Raw genomic sequence first — 20,145 nt, 5'->3', positions numbered from 1 at the left:
TATGGGCCAGGCCCTGTACAAACCACCACAGTATTTCTCTGCGTTTATCTAGCTTTAGCTGACACAGTGCAGCATGGGTACAGGGAGGAACAAAGTTCTTATGGTGGGAATTGGCTGTGGAATATTTAAGTGAACAGCCATCTCTTGTAACTCTAATGGGCGGTTTTAACCAAAGACAAATAAATTCAGTATGAATGTGCACATAATATATATGGTACTTTTGTGTTTGTAATTCACATTAAGATGTAAGTATCTATCTGAGGCTGAGGCAACAAGTGGCTTAGAAATAGGCATAAAATCCCTCCTTTCATTTATTGAAAAGCCATCTTTTCAAGGCAGCAGGTAAATAGAAATCTTAACAGGGACTATATTCTCCTTTTTTTAAAAAAAAGAAAAAAAGAAAAGAAACAAAGAAAAAAAGAAACAAAAAACCCTCTCTTTTACTAATTCTAGTTTCACATCTAAAATGATCACAGCATTCTGTATAGTTCTTCTGGTACATTTGCAAAGGCAAAGATAAGAATTGTGGAGCTCAAAATATCATGTGTCAACCTCTGAGAACAGGTGGACTCTGACTGAGGGGCACAGAGCTCTTGTTAAGGTGTTTTTGTGTGTAAAAGTAGCTTAGCACAACAGTCCTATTACGTACTGTATTTATGCCACCTGCCTGCATGGGTTCTGCTGCCCTCAGATACACAATTTACTAGATGAAACAGCTGACTTGCAGGGCCTGTAATCATTGAGAGTTAAATCACAAAACAACAAAAACTAGGCTCTTTTTTTCCTGTTACTGAGTCCCAGAATTACTTATCAGTTGAGTTAGCAAACTTTTAAGCTCCTTTTAATTCATTTCTGCCATTTGTCACCTGCTGAGGATTTAAAGTGGTCCTCACATCTTCTCAGGTACCCAGTCAGAAATGTTTTACACAGCTAAGGTCTTCTAACCCATCTGAAAGCTGTATCTTAGTTGTCAAGGAGGAACTTGCTCCCACAGGCACACTGAACCATAAACAAAAATCCAGTTAAAAAGAAGATGACTCTACTGCATTACACTGAAGTTTTAACAGATGTTCTTTTTTCCTTTTCTCTCCATTTTACAAGCTTTCAGTTTTCTCTTCCCTTTCCCTTTTCCACTGAAACCAGGTTGCATTATGTTACATGTTGTGTTTGACAGCTGTTGTCAAACAAACCTCTCCCTGCCTCTTCCTTAACATATCTGAGTGGTGTTGGGTCACTGACGTTGAAAGGACACCACCGATAGCCAGCAGAGACATGTATTTTCAGCCATTTTTTAAATAAGGGAGTAAAACCACTTTTTTCAAAGGGACTTCAACGTCATAGTGGCAAACTCCAACAGAAGCAACTAATTGTAGAGTTGCCAGGATATTTCTAAAATGATGGGCAACTTTTAGGGCAGTTTCCAAATAAGATGTTGCCTTAAGGCAAGGGTTTTTCCTGTGTCTTTCTGGTGGCCTGTTTCTAAATTAATCACATATCAAAACATGTATGTTGACTTTCTCTGAGAAACAAACAGCTAAAGGGAACAAATTTTTAACATAAAATATAAGGAAAGGAGGAGAGGGAGAGGAAGAAGAAAAGGGAATAAAAGGGAAGAGAGAGACAGAAGAGGCAAAGAAAAGCTACGACAAGAAAAACTGAGCACTCTGAAAAAGTCTGTGTCTGTACCTTGGATAAGACATTTAAATCAGTCTATCTGTGCTGCCATTAGTTCTGTCAGAATGAAGCCTCTGGGATTGCAGTTGTGGCTTTGGATGGAATTTGGCACTACAGTTTTGACCTTTAGCTTCAGTGAAGTGGCTCAGACGATGGCTTCTTGATAAGTGAGTCAAACCAAACAGCACAGAAGAGATACTGTAATGATAATAGCAGGCTTTCGCCTGCAGGATTTGGTCTTTTTCAACTTGTTCACATTGGTATTTAGAGAGTTGATACGTTGCAAGAAAGTATTTTGATAGTACAGGAGACAGGCAGAGCCTTTTAATAGGAAAATGTCTGCAGGTGATTATTCTGGGTGAGCATGAAATAGCCAAAGGTTGCATTGAGGCCAGTTGCACTCAGGCTGATGTAGGAAGCGTGATGGCCATTTGTAGAACCTGTGGTGAATTTCAACTTTTAAAGAATGTTTTTAGAACGGTATATGACCATATATGTATATATATATATGTGTATATATATATATATGTATATATATATATGTATATGTATATTAATGAAAGGAAAAAAGACTTCAGGAGGTCCCTTCCAACCCAAGCCATTCTATGATTCAGTGGGAATAGGATATAAATAAATCTCAATTGATTTAACTACATCAACTGCTATGCAGATGCAGGTTTCCTGCTAGCAATTTGTTTTGATTTGTAAACGGGGGTAGGAGAGCATTCATTACTTGAGTGTCATTTTGTGTAAAACCAAACACTGGAAAGAAATTCACCCCTATTTTGTGAATACCTCTTCAAATCCTGCTGTCAAAATTTGTCCTAAATGACAACTGTGTACAAACAGCAAAAACTTACTGCAGCTCTATCTGCAAGTGAGAGGAACGTTTAGGACAATTATCCTTGAGCAAGATCTGTTTCCTAACGCTTATTTGATGTACAGGAAACTACAGCAACCTCTCATTATCGTTAGTTGTTTTCTTGCTGCAGAGTTAACCTGCAGTAATAGGAGCAGAAGTTTCACTTCCCCCAGCTTACTCACGCAGTCCTTGTAGCAAACAAACTTTTATGAGGCATTCTTGTGAGCTTATATTACAGCTGTTCATTTCTTTGCACCACCAAAAGAAAGAAAAAAAGTAGGGAGGAAATAAAGAGCTGTGCTTCAATAGAATCCCTTCTTTAGGAGGTGGGGGGAAGGAAAAGGACACTTGCTATTTTCAGTAAAGACTGAAAAAAGGACGTAGGTCACTGTTACAGCTGTACATTTCATGTTTAAGTCAGAAAGCTGTAGCAAGCAAACATGACAGTTGCTGCATGGGTAAAATACTACACTGGACATTTACAGCATTTCATTTTTTGCATAAAACTCACCGACACTTCAGAGCTTCATATATGGCAGCAAATTAATGCTTGCATATCTATATTAGGTGGGTAATTACTATCGTTCCAATTATCATGATGCCTTAAATGATATATAGAGAGTATATTGAACTGCTACTCACCACAGGATACATTTATGTGTTTTAGTGCATGTCCTGTAATTTATTAAGACATTTCTGACACTTTTCTCTAAAGTGTCTGCCTGTGTGCTACTGCCAGAGCCAAGAACACTACTGTATGTACCAATGATTTGTTACCAAGTTGGCTGCAGCTGCCCTGTGCAGCTTGATGGATGGGTACATGGGGGCTGGAAATTGCACAGCTTTGTGATACTGCCTTGGAGCACGGCCAGAAATGTGTGTGCCACACCATGCTGCATCTATAGATACAGAGGCAAACTGCCCATTAAAAAAACTGCGTCTTCCTTTTTGGAAACACAAGCTTAGCCTGATCTGGGCTGATGCTATTGGTGTTTTGTTGCAGTCCAAGCTATAATAATACAGCTCTAAGAAATGCAGTAGTTAATGTTCTCCCTGAATATTTAGTCCCTTTAGAAATACCCAAATATCTCACTTAACAGCTTTTTCTATTAATGCTTCTAGCATTGCTTTGTTGACTTCTGCAGCTATGAAGGCTAAATTATTGCTATAGTGTACTTATAACTGTGTACTTAACGCTGGTCAAAGACTTGCTTTCTTTCTCTCTCTCCCTAAAGCAGAATAGCTTTTCTGTATCAACGTCTCCCTTTCATAAATGTACCACCTTCTTAATGCCTTGCCACACTGTTTTTTTCTTTTATGCATACAAGTGGAAGCTACTGTGTGCCATGATTAACAACTGTGTACGGAATATTTCTACAACTTTTAAATATTGTATTTCATACATTTCATTTGAGGTGGAAGGGGCCTTTAAAGGTCACCTAGTCCAACTACCCTGCAATGAACAGGGACACCTACAAGTGAGATCAGTGCTCCAGCCTGATCCTGCACATCTCCAGGGATGGGGCATCCACCACATCTCTGGGCAACCTGGGCCACCCTTATTGTAAAAAGCACTTTTCCTTATATCCAATCGAAATGTCACCTCTTTTAGTTTGAAGCCATTTCCCCTTGTTCTATCACAACAAACCCTGCCAAAAAGTCCGTCTGCTTCTTTCTTATAGCCTCCCTTTGTGTCTAGACCCTGATTCTGCAGGCCTTCGTGCTTAACTTCACGCAGTTATGAAGTTATGAATCCATCACTTTCATTCTCACCTTAAAATGCATTAAAAAATCACAGTATCATTTTAGTAATTCATCGCTTTCACGGATGTAGTTGTTACCAATCTTCATACAAATATTCAAACAACATCTAAACAACAAGGTATTTAAACAACCTGCTAACGTACTGGATTCCAATGTCCTTACACTCACACGAAGTAAAAATTTACCAACCCTTTTCCTGTAGATATATAACCTTTAACTTAATCTTTCTGGCATACACAATATGAATGATAGTTCATGTGATCCATACCTCCAAGACATCTTTCAAATGAAAGCGATACCCGAATTGAGTGACAGCAAGGCTTTAGATGTACTAATAGACTCATCACTCAGGATATAATAAGTACTGTTCACAGTAAACTACAATTAATACGAATAAACAAGTCACACCTAGATTTGACTTCAGCAATTTGCTGCACATCTAAAGAAAGGAAAATAGAGAGATGTGATGGCTGAGATGCATTTAAGACTAGTCAAATATAATCTGCAATAGCGACACTCTCTGTAAGATTACCAGTACTCACAGCGCTGAGGTTTCCTGCTACACTGAATAACAAATATAACAACTCTCTATAGCACTAGTTCTATTCTTGTAAAATTCAATTTAATTAAAGATGCACTGACAGATGTATCTTTCTTTATTAATAGAACTAAACTTGTTCCAGGTTCTTAGGATAATTCTGCTAGCAGGATACTATAATTTCTTGCGCTTTTCTAACAGTCACTTAAAAATCATCAGCTCTTTTCACACTGATTACAGTAGAGTCAGATGTAGCATATCTGAAACTTTGTACTGAATTAAGAAAGAGCATCATATTTAATATTTCAGATTTTTACAACAGAAACCTACAAAGCAGCAGATAAATCCAGTCTTTCAATTTATCAGGTTTAAATATTTTTGCATTGCTTCAAACTAAAGGTACACACAGGTCATGGTGTCTCCTGTGTTTGAATACTGTAAGGACTTGTGCAGTGTCTGTAGCTGAGAACAAGTAGTATATGTTCTACATTCTTCCATATGATTATCTCCTCCATACGTGGGAGATGAAGTAACTTTTCCAGATCCCATGTTAATATACATTCTATCATAAAGATCTGTTTCACTTCCTTGTGTTGTCACCACGATTTGGGTCTGAGAATTAAGTTATCTGATAGTCTATGTCAGCCCTCTTAACAGTCTTTCAATTAAAAATAAAAACATTTGCCTGTACAGAAGTGATAGCCTTGGTATGAATGACTGTATGTGCAAGTATGTGTGTGCACTGGTAAGTTTAGAAAATTATGACAGCAAATCTTGTAACCTGGTAATAAATGTGAGTACATTATTCCAATCTTATGTAGAACGTTGCATGAATGTAGACTGTTGACATAAACTCTCACCTTTATATCTAACAGAAAATTCATTCTTAACGTTTTTTACTTCTTTTAGAGAACAGTATTCATTGTGATCATCTTGTTATGCATTTCAGTTGTATCACCCAGAAGATGCTGATACAGAGAGCATAAATAGCACAGTTATATATGCTATCTCTGTGAATATATACATGAAGTATATATATTTCAGAAATACTAATTTTATACAGATGGCTATCTGTGGACTAAGAACTTGGCATGAATTCCTTGTGTTTCTTTTTCCTTCACATTTTTTGTTTTTGTTCCCGCGTTCCACTGTATCTGGCCTGGAGAACTGTGCCTGTCTTTCCTCACTATCTGCAACTGGGAATTATAGTTGTAACCATCCCAAACAAATCTTTTTTTCTCAAAAACTGTACCACAGTGGCCTGATAGATCAACTTTGCCTGTCTTTCAAGCCTCTATCATCTTGGCTAGGAAGTTCATTGGCCATGAGTTCTGTTTCTTACCTGGATGTGTATTTTTCTGAGCTAATGACCTACGTTAAAAGTCAAATTGGTTACTTATATTTTATGGTTGTTTTTTTTTTTTCATGAAACAGTAAAGGATGCTTACAGTTTTACTCCAGGTGAGACCTGTAGTATGATGTTCTTTGATATACGCTTGAAGATCAGACCAGATGTTCAAGTAGGACTTCACCCAATCAACATGACGTGTATCACTGTAAGAAACAGAAACAGTATTTGTATCTGTGTTTGTACTTCGAATCAGAAAATGCTGCTATTCATGCTTAAAGCAGATAAAGCCTGCAGCCATGGACAAACCAGTTAGCAGGCAGCAAGCCAGCACAGTGCTGAAGATACTCAGGCCTATTACACTGCAAAGTTTTCGGGCCCTTCAGAGGACAAAGAAGGGCAAAGGTGCCTCTAGCACAGCCTGCTTCTTGCTGGTAGGGTGTTACCTCCTCCTGTTCAAACTCACAGTCAACTGAAGAAGCACTGAAGCTATCTGGAACTTGGTAGCAGCTTTCTGGACCCAATCTCAAGGTTCTGAATTTTACAAAATGAACTATTTGTGGGTTACCTACAGTGCTCTAGCTCCCAAGTTCATATGTAGCCAGTGTAATACTAGCGCATGTAATAGGCATCTGACTGAAAAATATGTACATCAAGATTTTTTATACAAATTAAAAATTGGCTCTGGAATCATTATTTGGAAGGCTTAAGTCTTCCACTGGTACATGAAGTGGGAACAAGAAGTACATACAGACAGAGAAACTGCTTGTAAGATGTGGTCCTTAGGGAACTCCACATAAGAATAATTACTGAACAGTGACTGCCATGGAGTGGATGCTCACAAGTGCTTGGGTACCTACCCCCTGTTTACTTCCTTTGGAGCTTGATGTTTAATACAGCTGGGGATCTGGGACAGTGGGTTTAATCCAAGGCCTAGTGAAGTCAAGAGACAGCTTTCCATTGCTTTGGAAGACATTGTGATCTGGTCAAATATTCAGTTAAAAACATGGGAAGAATTCCTTTTTAGGAGAAGAGCTAACTTTATACCTAGCTAATGCTCCCTCTTTATACCTTGATGTGAGATTTTATTTTGCTTTAGGATAAGTACCTCCGAAGCTGCTTTGTAAAAATGTTCAGTTACCTCGAGCAGATCAACTAAGGCTTCAAAAATAATAATATATAATATATATTTCACATATATAATACATATAAAACAAACTGAAATGTATACATAAAATTATATATTTAAATACATAAGTATATAAAGTTTTCCTCACTAAAGAGAAGAAACTCGACTGCAACCACTATTTTTCACTGAGGATATAAAAATAAAAAGCCAGAATGTGGCCTCCAAAAGTACCAAATAAACAGGATTTGTACATGACATTTGTTAAGAGTGCATAGAAAGGACCTACACTAATTCTCTTTTTTTGATCTCATTCATGGAACTGTTCTGTGAATTCCCTGTGCTCTTTAAGAACAATGCAGTAGTACAGAAAAAAAATCACTTTGAAAGCTATGAGAGTAGATGCTCAACTGTTACACACCTAGCACGTACACACGCATTTCCAAGCAGAGAGAAAAAACAGCAACAGTTTGAGTGCACAAGTGAGACAGGGACACATAGCAGCTAGTTAGCCAACATTCTGGCACTCCAGAAAATTAATCATATTAACTTGCAGAGAACAAAAACCAGCATTGCTTGTGCTGCTGCCATTCTCACTGCGACACACTGCTGGTCTAAGATGAGGAGGGGAAAACAAGCTGCTGTGATCAGATTTTAACAAATGCTTTTTTGTTTACAAAATGTTTTTTGTGTGTGTGTGATGGGATTGTGAACCCTGTTAGCGTGGTTAATGCTCTCTTCTCTCATGGTGGCTAGTAGATACTAGGGCTTTGCAACATACCTGTGCTTGTAGTCCTTTAATACCCTGTTAGTATAAAAGGTAGCAGCATCATTCATCTCCTTGACATAAGGGCCTGGTTTAGGAGACTACGACCATCAACCCACGGTAGCAGGAAACAACAGAAGGAGAAAGGAGGTAAAACATTAGTCAGACACCTTCCCTGATATATTAGGTGTAATATAAAGCAGCTTCTTGGTTGTAGTAGAGTGAAGAACTATGCAGATGAGACTACAAAGTTCTGCAAGATTTGGACCTGTTCTGGGCCACAGCATCCACTGGGTTGACAGCCCTCCCAGCTGGCCTATGTGTGACTTACCACTGCTATCCAGCCGAGCGCAGGTATGCTTTCACTGACGGCTGAGAGATGGTTGAACATTTGACTTCCTCTGTTTCTTTCTCTAAAGTTCTGTATTTCCTGAATCTTCTCTGATATTGGCTTGAGAAGCACTGCCACTTCATTCTGCAAGAAAAAAAGAAAACACTGCTGTTAACAGTCGGCAGTGCAAAAACACCCTATGGTGTAACATTGTCCTCCCTGCCCACCGTGTTAACAGTGGGAGGAAAAGGAAGACATATTCTCCACATTAAAGTAACAGTTTAATTACCCTGCTCTGGCTGTAGCAGCAAAGTGCACTGGCATTAAGTATTAATAACGTGATGTGGCAAAAATTGTTCCCAGCACTGGCAGCATTTTTACATGCCATCCTGGTTAAGGCCCATAGAGACCCCGTATCTCAGAGTTTTAGCATTTTTCATGTGATCTTTCTGGAGCTTTTTTCAGAGTTTTTACACTGGCTGGTGCTTTTCATATTAATAACCAAGCTGCTCTTTCTGTAAGAAACAAATTACTTGTTAGTTAGTGACCCCTTATCATCTGGTGACAAGATTTAGAAAGTAATGTAGTGAAGGCAATATCCATTTTAGATCTCCCTACCGCTAAGTTTTAATGTTTAAATTTCCTTTGGCTGCAAGGAATATGGGAACATTTCATGGGAAACACTGCCTGCAAGGCATGGCTTGGAGAAATTCCCCTGTGTTAATCAGAAAGGAATGGTATCCAGGGGAATGACTGTTGAGCGGAAGGAACAGTGTCTGGAGGGAGGAGAAAAGCAGAATGAATGTAAAAGCTATCCAAGCTCTTCTCCTCTGCAAAGTGAATGTTAATCACACAGATCCAGTGTCTCAGAAAAACTAATTTAGAGCACTTACTTGCTGGGAAAAATTCTTTCACTCAGAAACAACTCATTCGGGGAGAAGCAGTCATTAGTTTACAAGCAAAAGAGCTGCTGAATTTTGCTACTTTGCAATAAGTTTCTAGAAAAACAGTCAAAATCTTTATTGCAAAAGTATGCCTGCAGAACCCATGCAATGTCCCACCAAAGAGAGTGCCCCATTCTGAGTTTCCCTGGCTCTTCACTCGGAAGTCACTCAAGGTATTATTTTCCTGACAAAGTAGCAGAACTCCATACTTTCTACTCACCTTTTTTTTTTTCTCAGTAGTCCTTGTTTAATGGATGTGTTTGCCAGAGGAAACTAATCCTCATAATTTTGAGGACTGTCCTGTTATCACACAAAACAATGTGTATATACCTGCTACTTGGTCTCTGTCTCTACATTACATCTTTCCAGCTTCCCATGAGACCTCAGCTTCACGGAATATTTTGTCATAGAATTATAGAATGATGGAGTAGCTTGGGTTGGGAGGGACCTTGAAGATCATGTCACCTGAAAATAAGCATGTTTGCTATGGATTGAGAAAACTCAAAAGACACTCCTCAAAATAGGACAAAAATAGGTTATGAGGTTTGAAAAGAATTTTGATGCAACAATGGAGCCTTAATATTTTAGTGGTAATGTAGTTTTAAGAAAGGCTTGGGCATCTGAAGTAAATGGGAATATTTGGTCTTCTCCTGCAGCAAAGTGGGCTGGGAGAAAACCAATGTTACAGTACTACTAGGAGATGGAAAGATTTTTGTTTATGACTTAATGACCAGCTCAAGTCATTAAATCTGAAAGAGCCCCGAAACCTCTGTGGTTTGTAGTTAAGAAAGATTGATTCTGTTATCATAACATGTTACACTGTGCAGGAACTCTTCCTTCTAATTTTACTTGTTTACAACACACTGCAGCTGGTTGGTTCTTCGTTTTTTTTTAGGGAAATCTTTTAAGTATGACAGTAGTTAGCAAAACTGAAATTGAAGAAAGTGCTTGTTCTGCTTTGAAACGATGCCAGTTTTCCTCCTATAAAGTTGAAGGGATATTTACAGTCTTTGGCTTATTGTGAGTCCTCATGGTCCAGTTCCAGACAGAGAGAATATCAGCACTAAAAATACAGCTGTGCAGATGCCTGGCATATCTGGACAGCACTGGGAGGCAGCACGCTTCTGTGGATAGGGCACTGCAGTGGGAGTCTGCAAAGGGAGGTTCTGTTTGCAGCTCTTCTACCAAATCATTGTCGGATTTTAGGAAAGCAGAGTTACCTTCCTGTGCTCCAGCTTCCTCTGTATGAAACAATGTTAATATGGCTGGTTGCCTTTGTAGAACATTTTGATGTTTATATTTATTTTGATAAGAAGGCAACATCAGGGCTGAACATTTTCCTTAGTGAGAACATAAGAGCTGCCCCTCCTCCTACTCCGCTTACACTGAGAGTTGGAGAAACTCCCAACCACTTTTGTGAGGGTTTTCTCTCACTGGTACAGACAGTATTTCTGTGCCTCAGAACACAGGACTTAACCTGTAGGGAATCAACTGTTAAGAAAATTGTAGTGAATTGAAGTAATTTCACAGAAGTTCAGTGTAAGAGTTTTAAAGGCAAATAATATATTGCTAAGGGAAGTAGCTCAAAGTAATCATTCACTTGGCAAAGAACCACAAAGGGCTTGAGGGTATCTTCAGCTCTATCCTGTCTATTTTGCACTGTAAGAACAGTACAGCTTGCCTTCCATTCTCTGAGCACTTATTCTATCTTGTAATGATTTCTGCTTGTCTGTGCATCGTGTGTGTGTGTGTGTGTGTGTGTGTGTGAACTTCTTATGATCTGAACTTCTGTGTAATGGTCAGGAATAAAGGAATACAGGCCTGCACAGAACCACTTGAGTCTTATCTCCCTGCAATTGATTCAAAACTTTTAGTTAGTGATTAGACTGCAGATGAATTATAGTGTATATGGCATATGGATATAGAAAGGCTCGTTAATTCTGGCGTTAATCTGTCTTGTTTGGCTCTACAGTACAGAACCAGTTGTGCTGAGGGTTCTAGGAGAATGATCTCTTCATGGTAATGACTATACGAACAGTTATTAATTAACTGATTGTCCATATTGTATCTCTAGGAAAAAATGAATTCAAGGAGATGATTCAGAGCTGTTGGAAAAATCTACAGCATGCCTTTGGCATGTGCCAGATAAGATGTCTTGTCATTTAAGACACAGCACAGTTGTTTAACAGAATTTTAACAGTCTTTGTATGAACACCATTCCTATTATAAGATCAGTTTTGCTGAAATATTTAAAAATGCAATAATGGCACAACATAAAAATGTCAAAAGTAACTCCTGTATTCCTTTGTCCCTTCTTAATGATTATTAGAACCAGACCGTCTTTTTAAATATTAATACCCAAACAACTAGTCAGCTTTGATCCACAATTCTTAATAGAAAATCAAGAATAGTGAGACTACTGCACTGAGTAGGAAAAAAAAGAAACAACAAAAAAAGTTACAGAATACAAAAAGAAGTGCCTTAGGCTTTGGCTTCAGAGGTTGAACAGTCTAGGTCCAGTCTTACAAAATGGCCTGGAATACCAGTATTCCCACAGAACCTACTGAACACATTTTTTTTTTCCTTCAGATTTTTCATACTACTCACAGAAATTCCACCAATGACAGGTGAACAGGACTGAGGCAAGTGGATTTAATTCAGAGAAAGGCCAAACTGTTGTATTTTGGGATTTGCCTATTAAGGCACAATAAAACTGCTTCAATATGCATAATAAAGCTTGCTTAACATTTGGCTGCTGGAACAAGCGACTAGTTGAAAACCTCAGGCTTCACTGGAGAAAACAGGTATTTTTTCAGGATTGTTGTTGTCCTGAGGCCTGCCAGCATGAATTCTGTGCAACAACACAAAACCCAGCAGGTAAATAAAAATATAGCTTTTAAAGAACTTACGTACTTTCTGGCTAATATTACATGGTTTTGAGGGTTGAGATTGTTAGCTGAAGAATTTTTATGTTGATGGGTGGTGACTTTTCAGACCTCACTATTAAAATGTTTAAGCCAACCCAGCTTTCTGTGAAAAAAACATGGCGAGGGAACAAGTAGTCTTTTAAGTTATGTTCAATGAGGGGGTGGCAGCCTTTGGGACAGGACCAGTAAAAGAAAACTGAGAACATCTGAGACCAACAGGCCCTTCATTTTACTCAGCTGCAGCCTGAACAACCTTAGTTCTATGCTATCTCCATTCCACAGTTCTGTTATTTTCTTTTCTTCCATCAGTTCAAAATCTTCATTGCATTCGCATTATATTTTTCACAGGCAAGTCTGAAGCAGAGTTGATTTGAATCATCTCTCTTTGTGCATGTTGGCAAATAGTGCAGCCTAGTAGGAATGGATCTGTAGAGCAAAACGGTGCTGAGGACCTGGCATTCACACTGTATGCATCTCTGGGAGGTTTTTTTGGACTAGCTGTAAACTGTAGTTGAAGTGCTCTATGAGAGTGCAGCAATCTTCCATCTAACGTCATCAGAAAGGTACCCATTTTGCACATTGCACTGCAATGTGATCACAGCACAGTAAGTGGAGCTGACTTGGAGAAAAAGCATTGCCCCCCTGTGAACTAAACCAGAAATGTAGATTCAGCCATGCCATCCATGTTAACAACCCACACTTTCATGGGGTGAAAGATGTCATGGACAGCATCCACCACATGCAGGTCTAACAGCTTAAGGAATGAGGATCTGCTCTCTCAGCTGAGACTTAATTCCCTCTATTGTAACCGAAGAAAGAGATGTCCCTGAGGAATTCTTTGTCTTTAATAGATGCTACAGTGTGAAGATTCCACTCAAGATGTGCTGCCATTAACTATAAAGAGGGCCCAGAAGACACCTTAAGCAGGATGCCTGCCTTGACTCTTAATGCTGATGAGCACAATCTCATTCTGTTCTATATGTTCTACCCTAATATACAGAATAGTAGTTGTAGTGACCACCAGCGAGGCGCGTTTCGTCTATGGATGGCTCTGATATGAAACTAAAATAGTTTCAGGTCAACTGTACTTTCCCATATTTTGTAGGAGGCAAACTACAAGGAAGACTCGAAAGTTGGAGCTGATCTCTTTTGGCATACATATGGCATCAGAAGGGCTTATCTTTTCTGTGTTGCGTCTGTGTATGTGAATGGAATCAATGTTCAAATTAGGGTGAGGAATAATCTTTCTATGAAGTATATGGAAAATATTTTTTTTTTTCAGAGGTGAATCTAAGCTAGTTCATAACTTTCAGCCTCCAAATCATGCTGCTTGTAGTGAAATTCTGGATTTCTCAGACACTTACATTTTTTTCTTTATCTCATTTGTCCAGTGAAACATTATTATTGGCTGCCACCAAACTTCACTTCACACTGCTTATCTCCATCTCTTGTAGCACGAAGTGTTTCACATCACAGTGTTTCACATTCCCATTTCACACCACAGTGTAACCTACTGCACGTGAACCCAGTGGTTCACATTTCCATCCTTAGAATATACCGATATTTCTAGGGTTCAGAGGTCTCCTAGCTAATGACAGAAAGAGCTTAATTTATTTTGATCTCGTTTTCTTAGCCTGTACATTTTCAGCATAGTGGTATAACAAGTATTTGTCGATAGTACAGGTTTTGCCACTTCAACTCACTGCTGTGCAGCAGCAGGACTATGGCACAGGGAGACAAATGTGCAGAAATGTCTCGTCAGCTTCATCCACACGGAAGCTTAGACACATTTGTGTGCTTCCAAAGTGACTTAATTGGTATTTGGCATTTATTCCTCTTAGCACATAAATTCTCAATCTAACAGCCAAGTTGAGCTGTAGCAATTCTGTGCTTGTGAAAAAAATGGGAACACAAAAACCAAATCCCACATGACAAATTTAGTCATTTTGAAATGCTAACTCTCAGGAAAGGTAAATGGAGAAGAACATCAAAGAGAATAGCTGCTAACCTGTGGAGAAATCCAGGGCCTGATAGGAGCCACATGCAGCCTCTGCAGCAGTGACAAATCATACTTTACACTTTTGAACAACACTGTTTTTTAAATGGACTTCAGTGCTCTCTATATTGTTTTCCTTTCCACTGCAGATCCTCATGAGCAGCACCTTTAGCAGAAGGGCGCCTCCTGCTTCAGGCACACAGGCCAAAAAACATCCCACACCTCATCAATAAGAAAATTACACAAATGAATTGTTTCCAGCCTATTGATTTACCCCTTGATCTTTGCTGCTGTGATTGTAGTCCATGGGCCCTAGGCCATCTGAACTAGCAAAATTCTTTCAGAAAATGGTATTCTATGGAGCCACAATTGTTCTGTGCATACCATCTGAGATCTCACAAGTTTTTGTTAAAGCTGGTTAGGTTCCACATAGGTATCTGCCAGGACAGATATGTTAGATGCTCGGACATTCATCTGGTTCACCTGAGATCTCCCTAGTGAAAAAATATAAAACTGACAAGTTCAATATGTAACCTATGAATGAGCATAACTCTCAGAATTCAAGAGTTAGTTATTGTGGTCAAATTTATACTAAAATGAATTCAGAAAACTTTGGAATAAACTGCAAACCTGAAAAGCCCTGCTTTTCAGTTGGCTGTTCCCATAGTTCTTTCCCTCTTAGCAGCTCACACATAGTCTAAAAATCCTGGGAAACAATTGGGTAGCACAGTGACAGGAGTGTATTGTTTTGGATTTGCATTTTAACAGAACTAAAGAACATTATGCTAAGGGAAAGGGGACGTCCCAGCAACATAGTTCAGTGGGCTCTTACATGACACAGTTCGAATATGAGCATTGCTAGAGAGACTGAAAACGAGTCTGGTGATTTTAAGGCATTATCTGAGGGCACAGCAGAACTCAGCAGTAAGAGCCTATGGAATCCCCAGAACTACTTAATGGGTATGTCAAGTGAAGAGCTAGATAATGTGTGGAGTGCCATCTTGGCTAATGTCTTCCTTATAGGATGATACTGTTCTTAATCCCAGTATTGATGTATGAAATAAAACAAGGGAAGAAGCCTGTGCTTACTGGAGCCTGGCTTTTGCACTGGACATAGGGTGCTGGAGAGTCTCTGCTTGGCGGTGTTGGCATGAGCCAGTCTAGACGTGTGTGCTGATGTGCATCTCTGCCTCTACTTCCCTTCCATAGTGACTGGGAGATGTGGCACCAATCTGACCCTTCTGTGTTCTCTGGATCCTGAGGTGTCTCTGGGCCTTCTTACAGCCAACTGCTCTGCTTGCGGGACAGAACTGAATTTCACTTGCATTATTCTTTTCACTAAGAGATTATCAATTTGGGAGTTTTGGTAAACACAAGTGAGGAAAGAGACATGGTACAAGAATACCTACAGATATTAACGACACGATCAGAAAATGTCATGAGCTTAGGCTGCTTAAATGCTATCTAACACTTTTGAGACAACATTATGAAGTAATAGGTGCCAAGGGGTTATCTGGCAATACACCTGCAACAAAGAAATAATCAAAGATGAAAGCCAGTCTGAAACTAAGAGTTAGCAACAATATCCAGAAATGAGCCTGTGAACACAGCAAGGCAGCAGAATAGCAACTGGAAACTGTCAGTTGGTCCATTGCTGTGGCTGAGACCACACATCTCATGCAGTTGTAGGCGTGCTGATAACAGAAATATGTTAACAGTTTGACAAGATTTCAGAGAAAAGGATGGGGGAAGGGGTTCCCTTTGGAGCTCAGGACTCTCAAGGTCTGTCCATGTCACTCTTTGGCACCTTCTGTAAATTTGAGACCTGAGGACCTTAAAAGGACTGAACCAAATTCTTCCTTAAGCTATTTCTAGATGCAAAGGTGAAGCTTTGCAGCAGTCAACCAACTAAGTAGCGTGGCAGCAAAACTTGGCTCAAACTCTTTAGCGTAAGTAAGTAATGAAATAATGGAGAATATACTGGTCTTTATATTTTTGGAAAAAAGTAAGGGTGATTCTGGTAGGTATGGGGAAAAATAGTGGGAAATGGAATGACATAAGCAAAAACCAAGTCAATATAATTAGAAAACAAAATCCTGCTAGGATGCAGGACTCCAAGGAGTTCTGTTACCAGAGTGATTTAAAAATAGGAGAAAAAAATGACTAATCCTAAACTGAAAGAGAATACGAAACTGTAAATCTCCATCTTTAATTTCTAGAAGAAAAAAATCTGAGAATAACTCTATTTAGAGAAATGCCAGAACTATTCTGTTTCTACGATGGAATTTTTGCTTGACCCCTGAAGAAATTAAAAACCTGAGAATTTGTTTCCATGGTTCTCGTTCCAACTTCAAGTACAGTTTCCTGGGCTTACGTTTTCCCACTTTTCTAGGAAAAAAAGAAAAAAGGAAAGCCCTCTCTCACCTCTCACTTCCCTATGTATACATTCTCGATATTTAAGCAGGTATTTCATTGGAATGTTTGTCTACACCATGTTAGTAATTAAATCCATGAGTTCTGCCAGTCACATGAACTCAGCATTTTATTTTAGTTCAATGAGGAGTTATGTAATCATTTATAGTCTGAACTGCATTCGTCACTGTTTGCAGTGCTTCTTACCACGGGATGCATTCGTTCTGAGTTTTGCCTAATTACAAGGACATTTTTCTGTCTTAAGACTTAAGCTACGCTAAAATGCTTAAAAGTTTCAAGTCACCAATGTCAATTTATGTACCATGACTTCACTAACGAAAACTAACCTTCACATAACAACTCAGAGGATCAAAGTAAATGTGTGTAGCTCCCATTAAACACAGCAGCATCTTACTTTATTCTACCATTATTTGTTAATGTGAGTTTTAGAATTAATAGTTAATAACAACAATATATAAATAATATAAAAATAATACATAAATACATTGTTAAATATTACATAGAACACTATATCACTAATAATATGTGTAATTTAAAATTCTTCGAACATTTAAAATGAAATGAAGCAACCTATAAGAGGAGATGATATAAGTTACCACTGACAAGGAATTTAGTGCAGTGCCTCATACGTTTGGTGCAGTGATCTCATATGTTTGTGTACAAGATCCTGAATTAAAAAACTTGTTAAACAGACAGAGTTGCTTAGGAAGGCTAATAACTTCTAACATTATTATACAACATAATAACTTTTCAGTCAGAATTGTATTTAATTTAAACTGCTGGGAGAAGAAAATTCACATCCAAAACATGTATCATAAATGTCTTGTGAAGGTTGATGGTTGACGTTTCTTTAACACATTATCTTCTGAATTGCCCGAGCAACATCCTCTCAAAATACCATTTAAAAACATCTCCCAGAATAAAATGACAATGTGATTTGTTTTCCATTCGCCATCTTCTTTCTGCTATCTCTATATAATAAACAACTTCCTACAGACTTTTACTTTTAACATTTGAAGTTTGATGTCAGAATGTAATTTCTGAGAAGCAGATGAACTCAAGTATTCCCTCTTGCTGAATGAGCCTGCACCCAGCAGCCGTTAACTGGGACATACACAAACAGGAATATCAAACGCTGCTTTTGCCATGTGATCTCTTCCACTGCACACACAAATATAGAACATGACCATAAAAAGTAACAGAACATGCTCTCTGCTAAGTAATTTATTGCGGTTGATGCTAGATCGGTATGCCAGCTGGAATTACCTTCCCAGCTCCTACTGTTTTCACATATACAGATAATAAAGGCTATGCACTGCAGCAGATTCCAAACGAAAAAATATCAGCTTTATTATCAAGGAGCAAAACTCTGCAGAAGCAGCTTAAGCAAACTGAACTGAAAATGTTTGCTAGTGACTCACAGAAGGAGTTCAAGATCTGAAAGAATACTTCAGCCTGCAACATTTTCACAGAGGGGAAAAATACTGCTTTTTGTGTGATACCGTTTCTCTTCCTTCTTTGCTAAGCACAGAAAAGTCTAAGGATCATTATACATGTAGGAGCTTTCTTTTAGTCTGAATTCCTCGCTCATTAGTTTATAAGCTGCAAGAGCTGAGCTAATTTATTTTTGCAGGGCATTTTCCCCTCCCCTTTTTTTTTTTTTAAGGCACCACGTATGACATCCCAACATGACAGGAACTCAGTAAATCCCCTCAGTCTCCACACCGCTGTCTCTGAATGTCTGCAAAGCTACTATGCCATAATCGCAGCCCGCTGGCTCATTCACAGCTTTACATTATAAAGCAAACAGTCTAGACAGCTGAATGACAGAATTACTCTCTTTTCTCTTGCATTTATAGATATGCTGTCATCTTCATTTGCTTTTCTCTACCCTGTGCATTCTGATACACTAATGACTAGCTTTCCTGTTTGGATTCCACACTGACTCTGTGGCTCTAGGCTGTAAATACAACCAGAGCCCAGATGACATTGCATCAATAAAATCCTGGGGGTGGGGGGAAAAGGACCCCTGATTCTTTCCCTCCCTGGCGTTATCTGGTGTTAACTAGCTTTTTCAAAACTATTAGCCAATACAGCTTTGCAAAAGGATTCTTTTCCCCATTGAGATGGAGATATAAAAAGCCTGATGCTTTTTTGTGTTGTCAGTCTGCAGTGGAGCATACTATTCAAGTTGCATACAATAGGCTGCCTTCAACTAGTTTCAGGTTGTCTGCTTTATAGCTGCATGTAGGACTGTGCAAAAAGTATGTGCAAAAGAGAGGAAAGGAATTAACAGCTGTAGAGTTTTGGATGCCTATCAAAAATGTGCACCTAAGAGTCTTCACTTTAAAAAACCTTCAGTAATTGGACTGGGTTTGTTGTCGCTGAGAAACGAACCTTAACCTGTAGTATTCCTGGCATTGTAACACATGTATCACCTGGCACTTCCTCTTATCTAAAAGATAATTAAATGATAAAAAAATACTTTTTTTGCCATCAACAAGCTGATCAATTCTATGCAAGCCTGAAAATGCCCAGCTATACATGTGGCCAACTGTGGTTACATTTATGGCAAGGTTTTTATTATTTGTTGCTTTTCTTAATGCTTCTGCAGCTGCCGTTCTGGATCGCAGGAGAATCTCTTTTTACATTTGATCTTTTTTTTTCCCTTGCTTATTTTGTTGCCATTTGAAAATGAAAGTTTCTGAGCTTTACAGCTGAAAAAATATCAAATTTTTGACATCGGGTTCAGAAAATGTTAAGGGTAAAATTGAGGAGAAGCCACTCCAATTCTCACTTGAAAAGCAGAGAAAATCAGCCTGGTAACACATCACCAAGTAGTGAGCCAGAGCTTCAACTTTCATCAGAGGGGGGACAATGCCAACAATCTGGAGCACTGCATTACATTAGCGGCCATTGGAAATTGTTCACTGGGGAATATTTTACCAACAAGCACGAAGAGTTTTGTGGGCCTCTGGGTGTGACTGTGTTCACAGCCAATATAGATGACTTCTTGAGGCCTGTAGCAGTGGGAATTTTGCTGGTTCTCTGCAAATCATGACTCACTTTTACTCTCTGAGATCAGGGACAGATGGAAAAACAACGGATCCCTTCCCTTGCTTGGAACTACATGAATCAAAAGTCTCATCTGGAATATCTGTGCTTTTTTTTCTTTCTTTTTTTTTTCCTTTGAGTACATCAAAAGATACTATTTAGTAAAACTTTCAATTTGTATCTCTACGATCCATAATGACAGCAAAATTTCAATAATTCATCCTAGTTGCAGAGAGCTCAGATTTGAGAATACAGAATTTAGTGAACTATGAGCTACCATAAAAAGACAGAACTGAAAGCTGTGCAAGTAGAGACTTCATTCTCTGCACACTCACAGAAGGAAGGTTGAGAGCAGTCCCACAGAAGGGCTGCCCAATGATTG

At 38.8% G+C, this 20,145-nt stretch overlaps 1 protein-coding gene across 1 annotated transcript in view; it reads right to left on the bottom strand.

The window, feature by feature from the left end:
• The window catches only part of CAP2 (cyclase associated actin cytoskeleton regulatory protein 2), a 55,529-nt gene that overhangs the window by 14,187 nt on the left and 21,197 nt on the right, over window positions 1-20,145 (bottom strand). Inside the window, exons 4-6 of the mRNA XM_003204725.4 lie at window positions 8,410-8,553; window positions 8,094-8,179; window positions 6,287-6,392 (exon numbers count right to left, since the gene is read on the bottom strand). Of these exons, the coding sequence (XP_003204773.1) occupies window positions 6,287-6,392; window positions 8,094-8,179; window positions 8,410-8,553 (336 nt within the window). The remainder of the gene's footprint in view (window positions 1-6,286; window positions 6,393-8,093; window positions 8,180-8,409; window positions 8,554-20,145) is intronic.

Source organism: Meleagris gallopavo, chromosome 3, assembly GCF_000146605.3.
Source record: "Meleagris gallopavo isolate NT-WF06-2002-E0010 breed Aviagen turkey brand Nicholas breeding stock chromosome 3, Turkey_5.1, whole genome shotgun sequence".
Taxonomy (NCBI): domain Eukaryota; kingdom Metazoa; phylum Chordata; class Aves; order Galliformes; family Phasianidae; genus Meleagris; species Meleagris gallopavo.
This window is presented reverse-complemented; position numbering and strand designations above follow the sequence as displayed.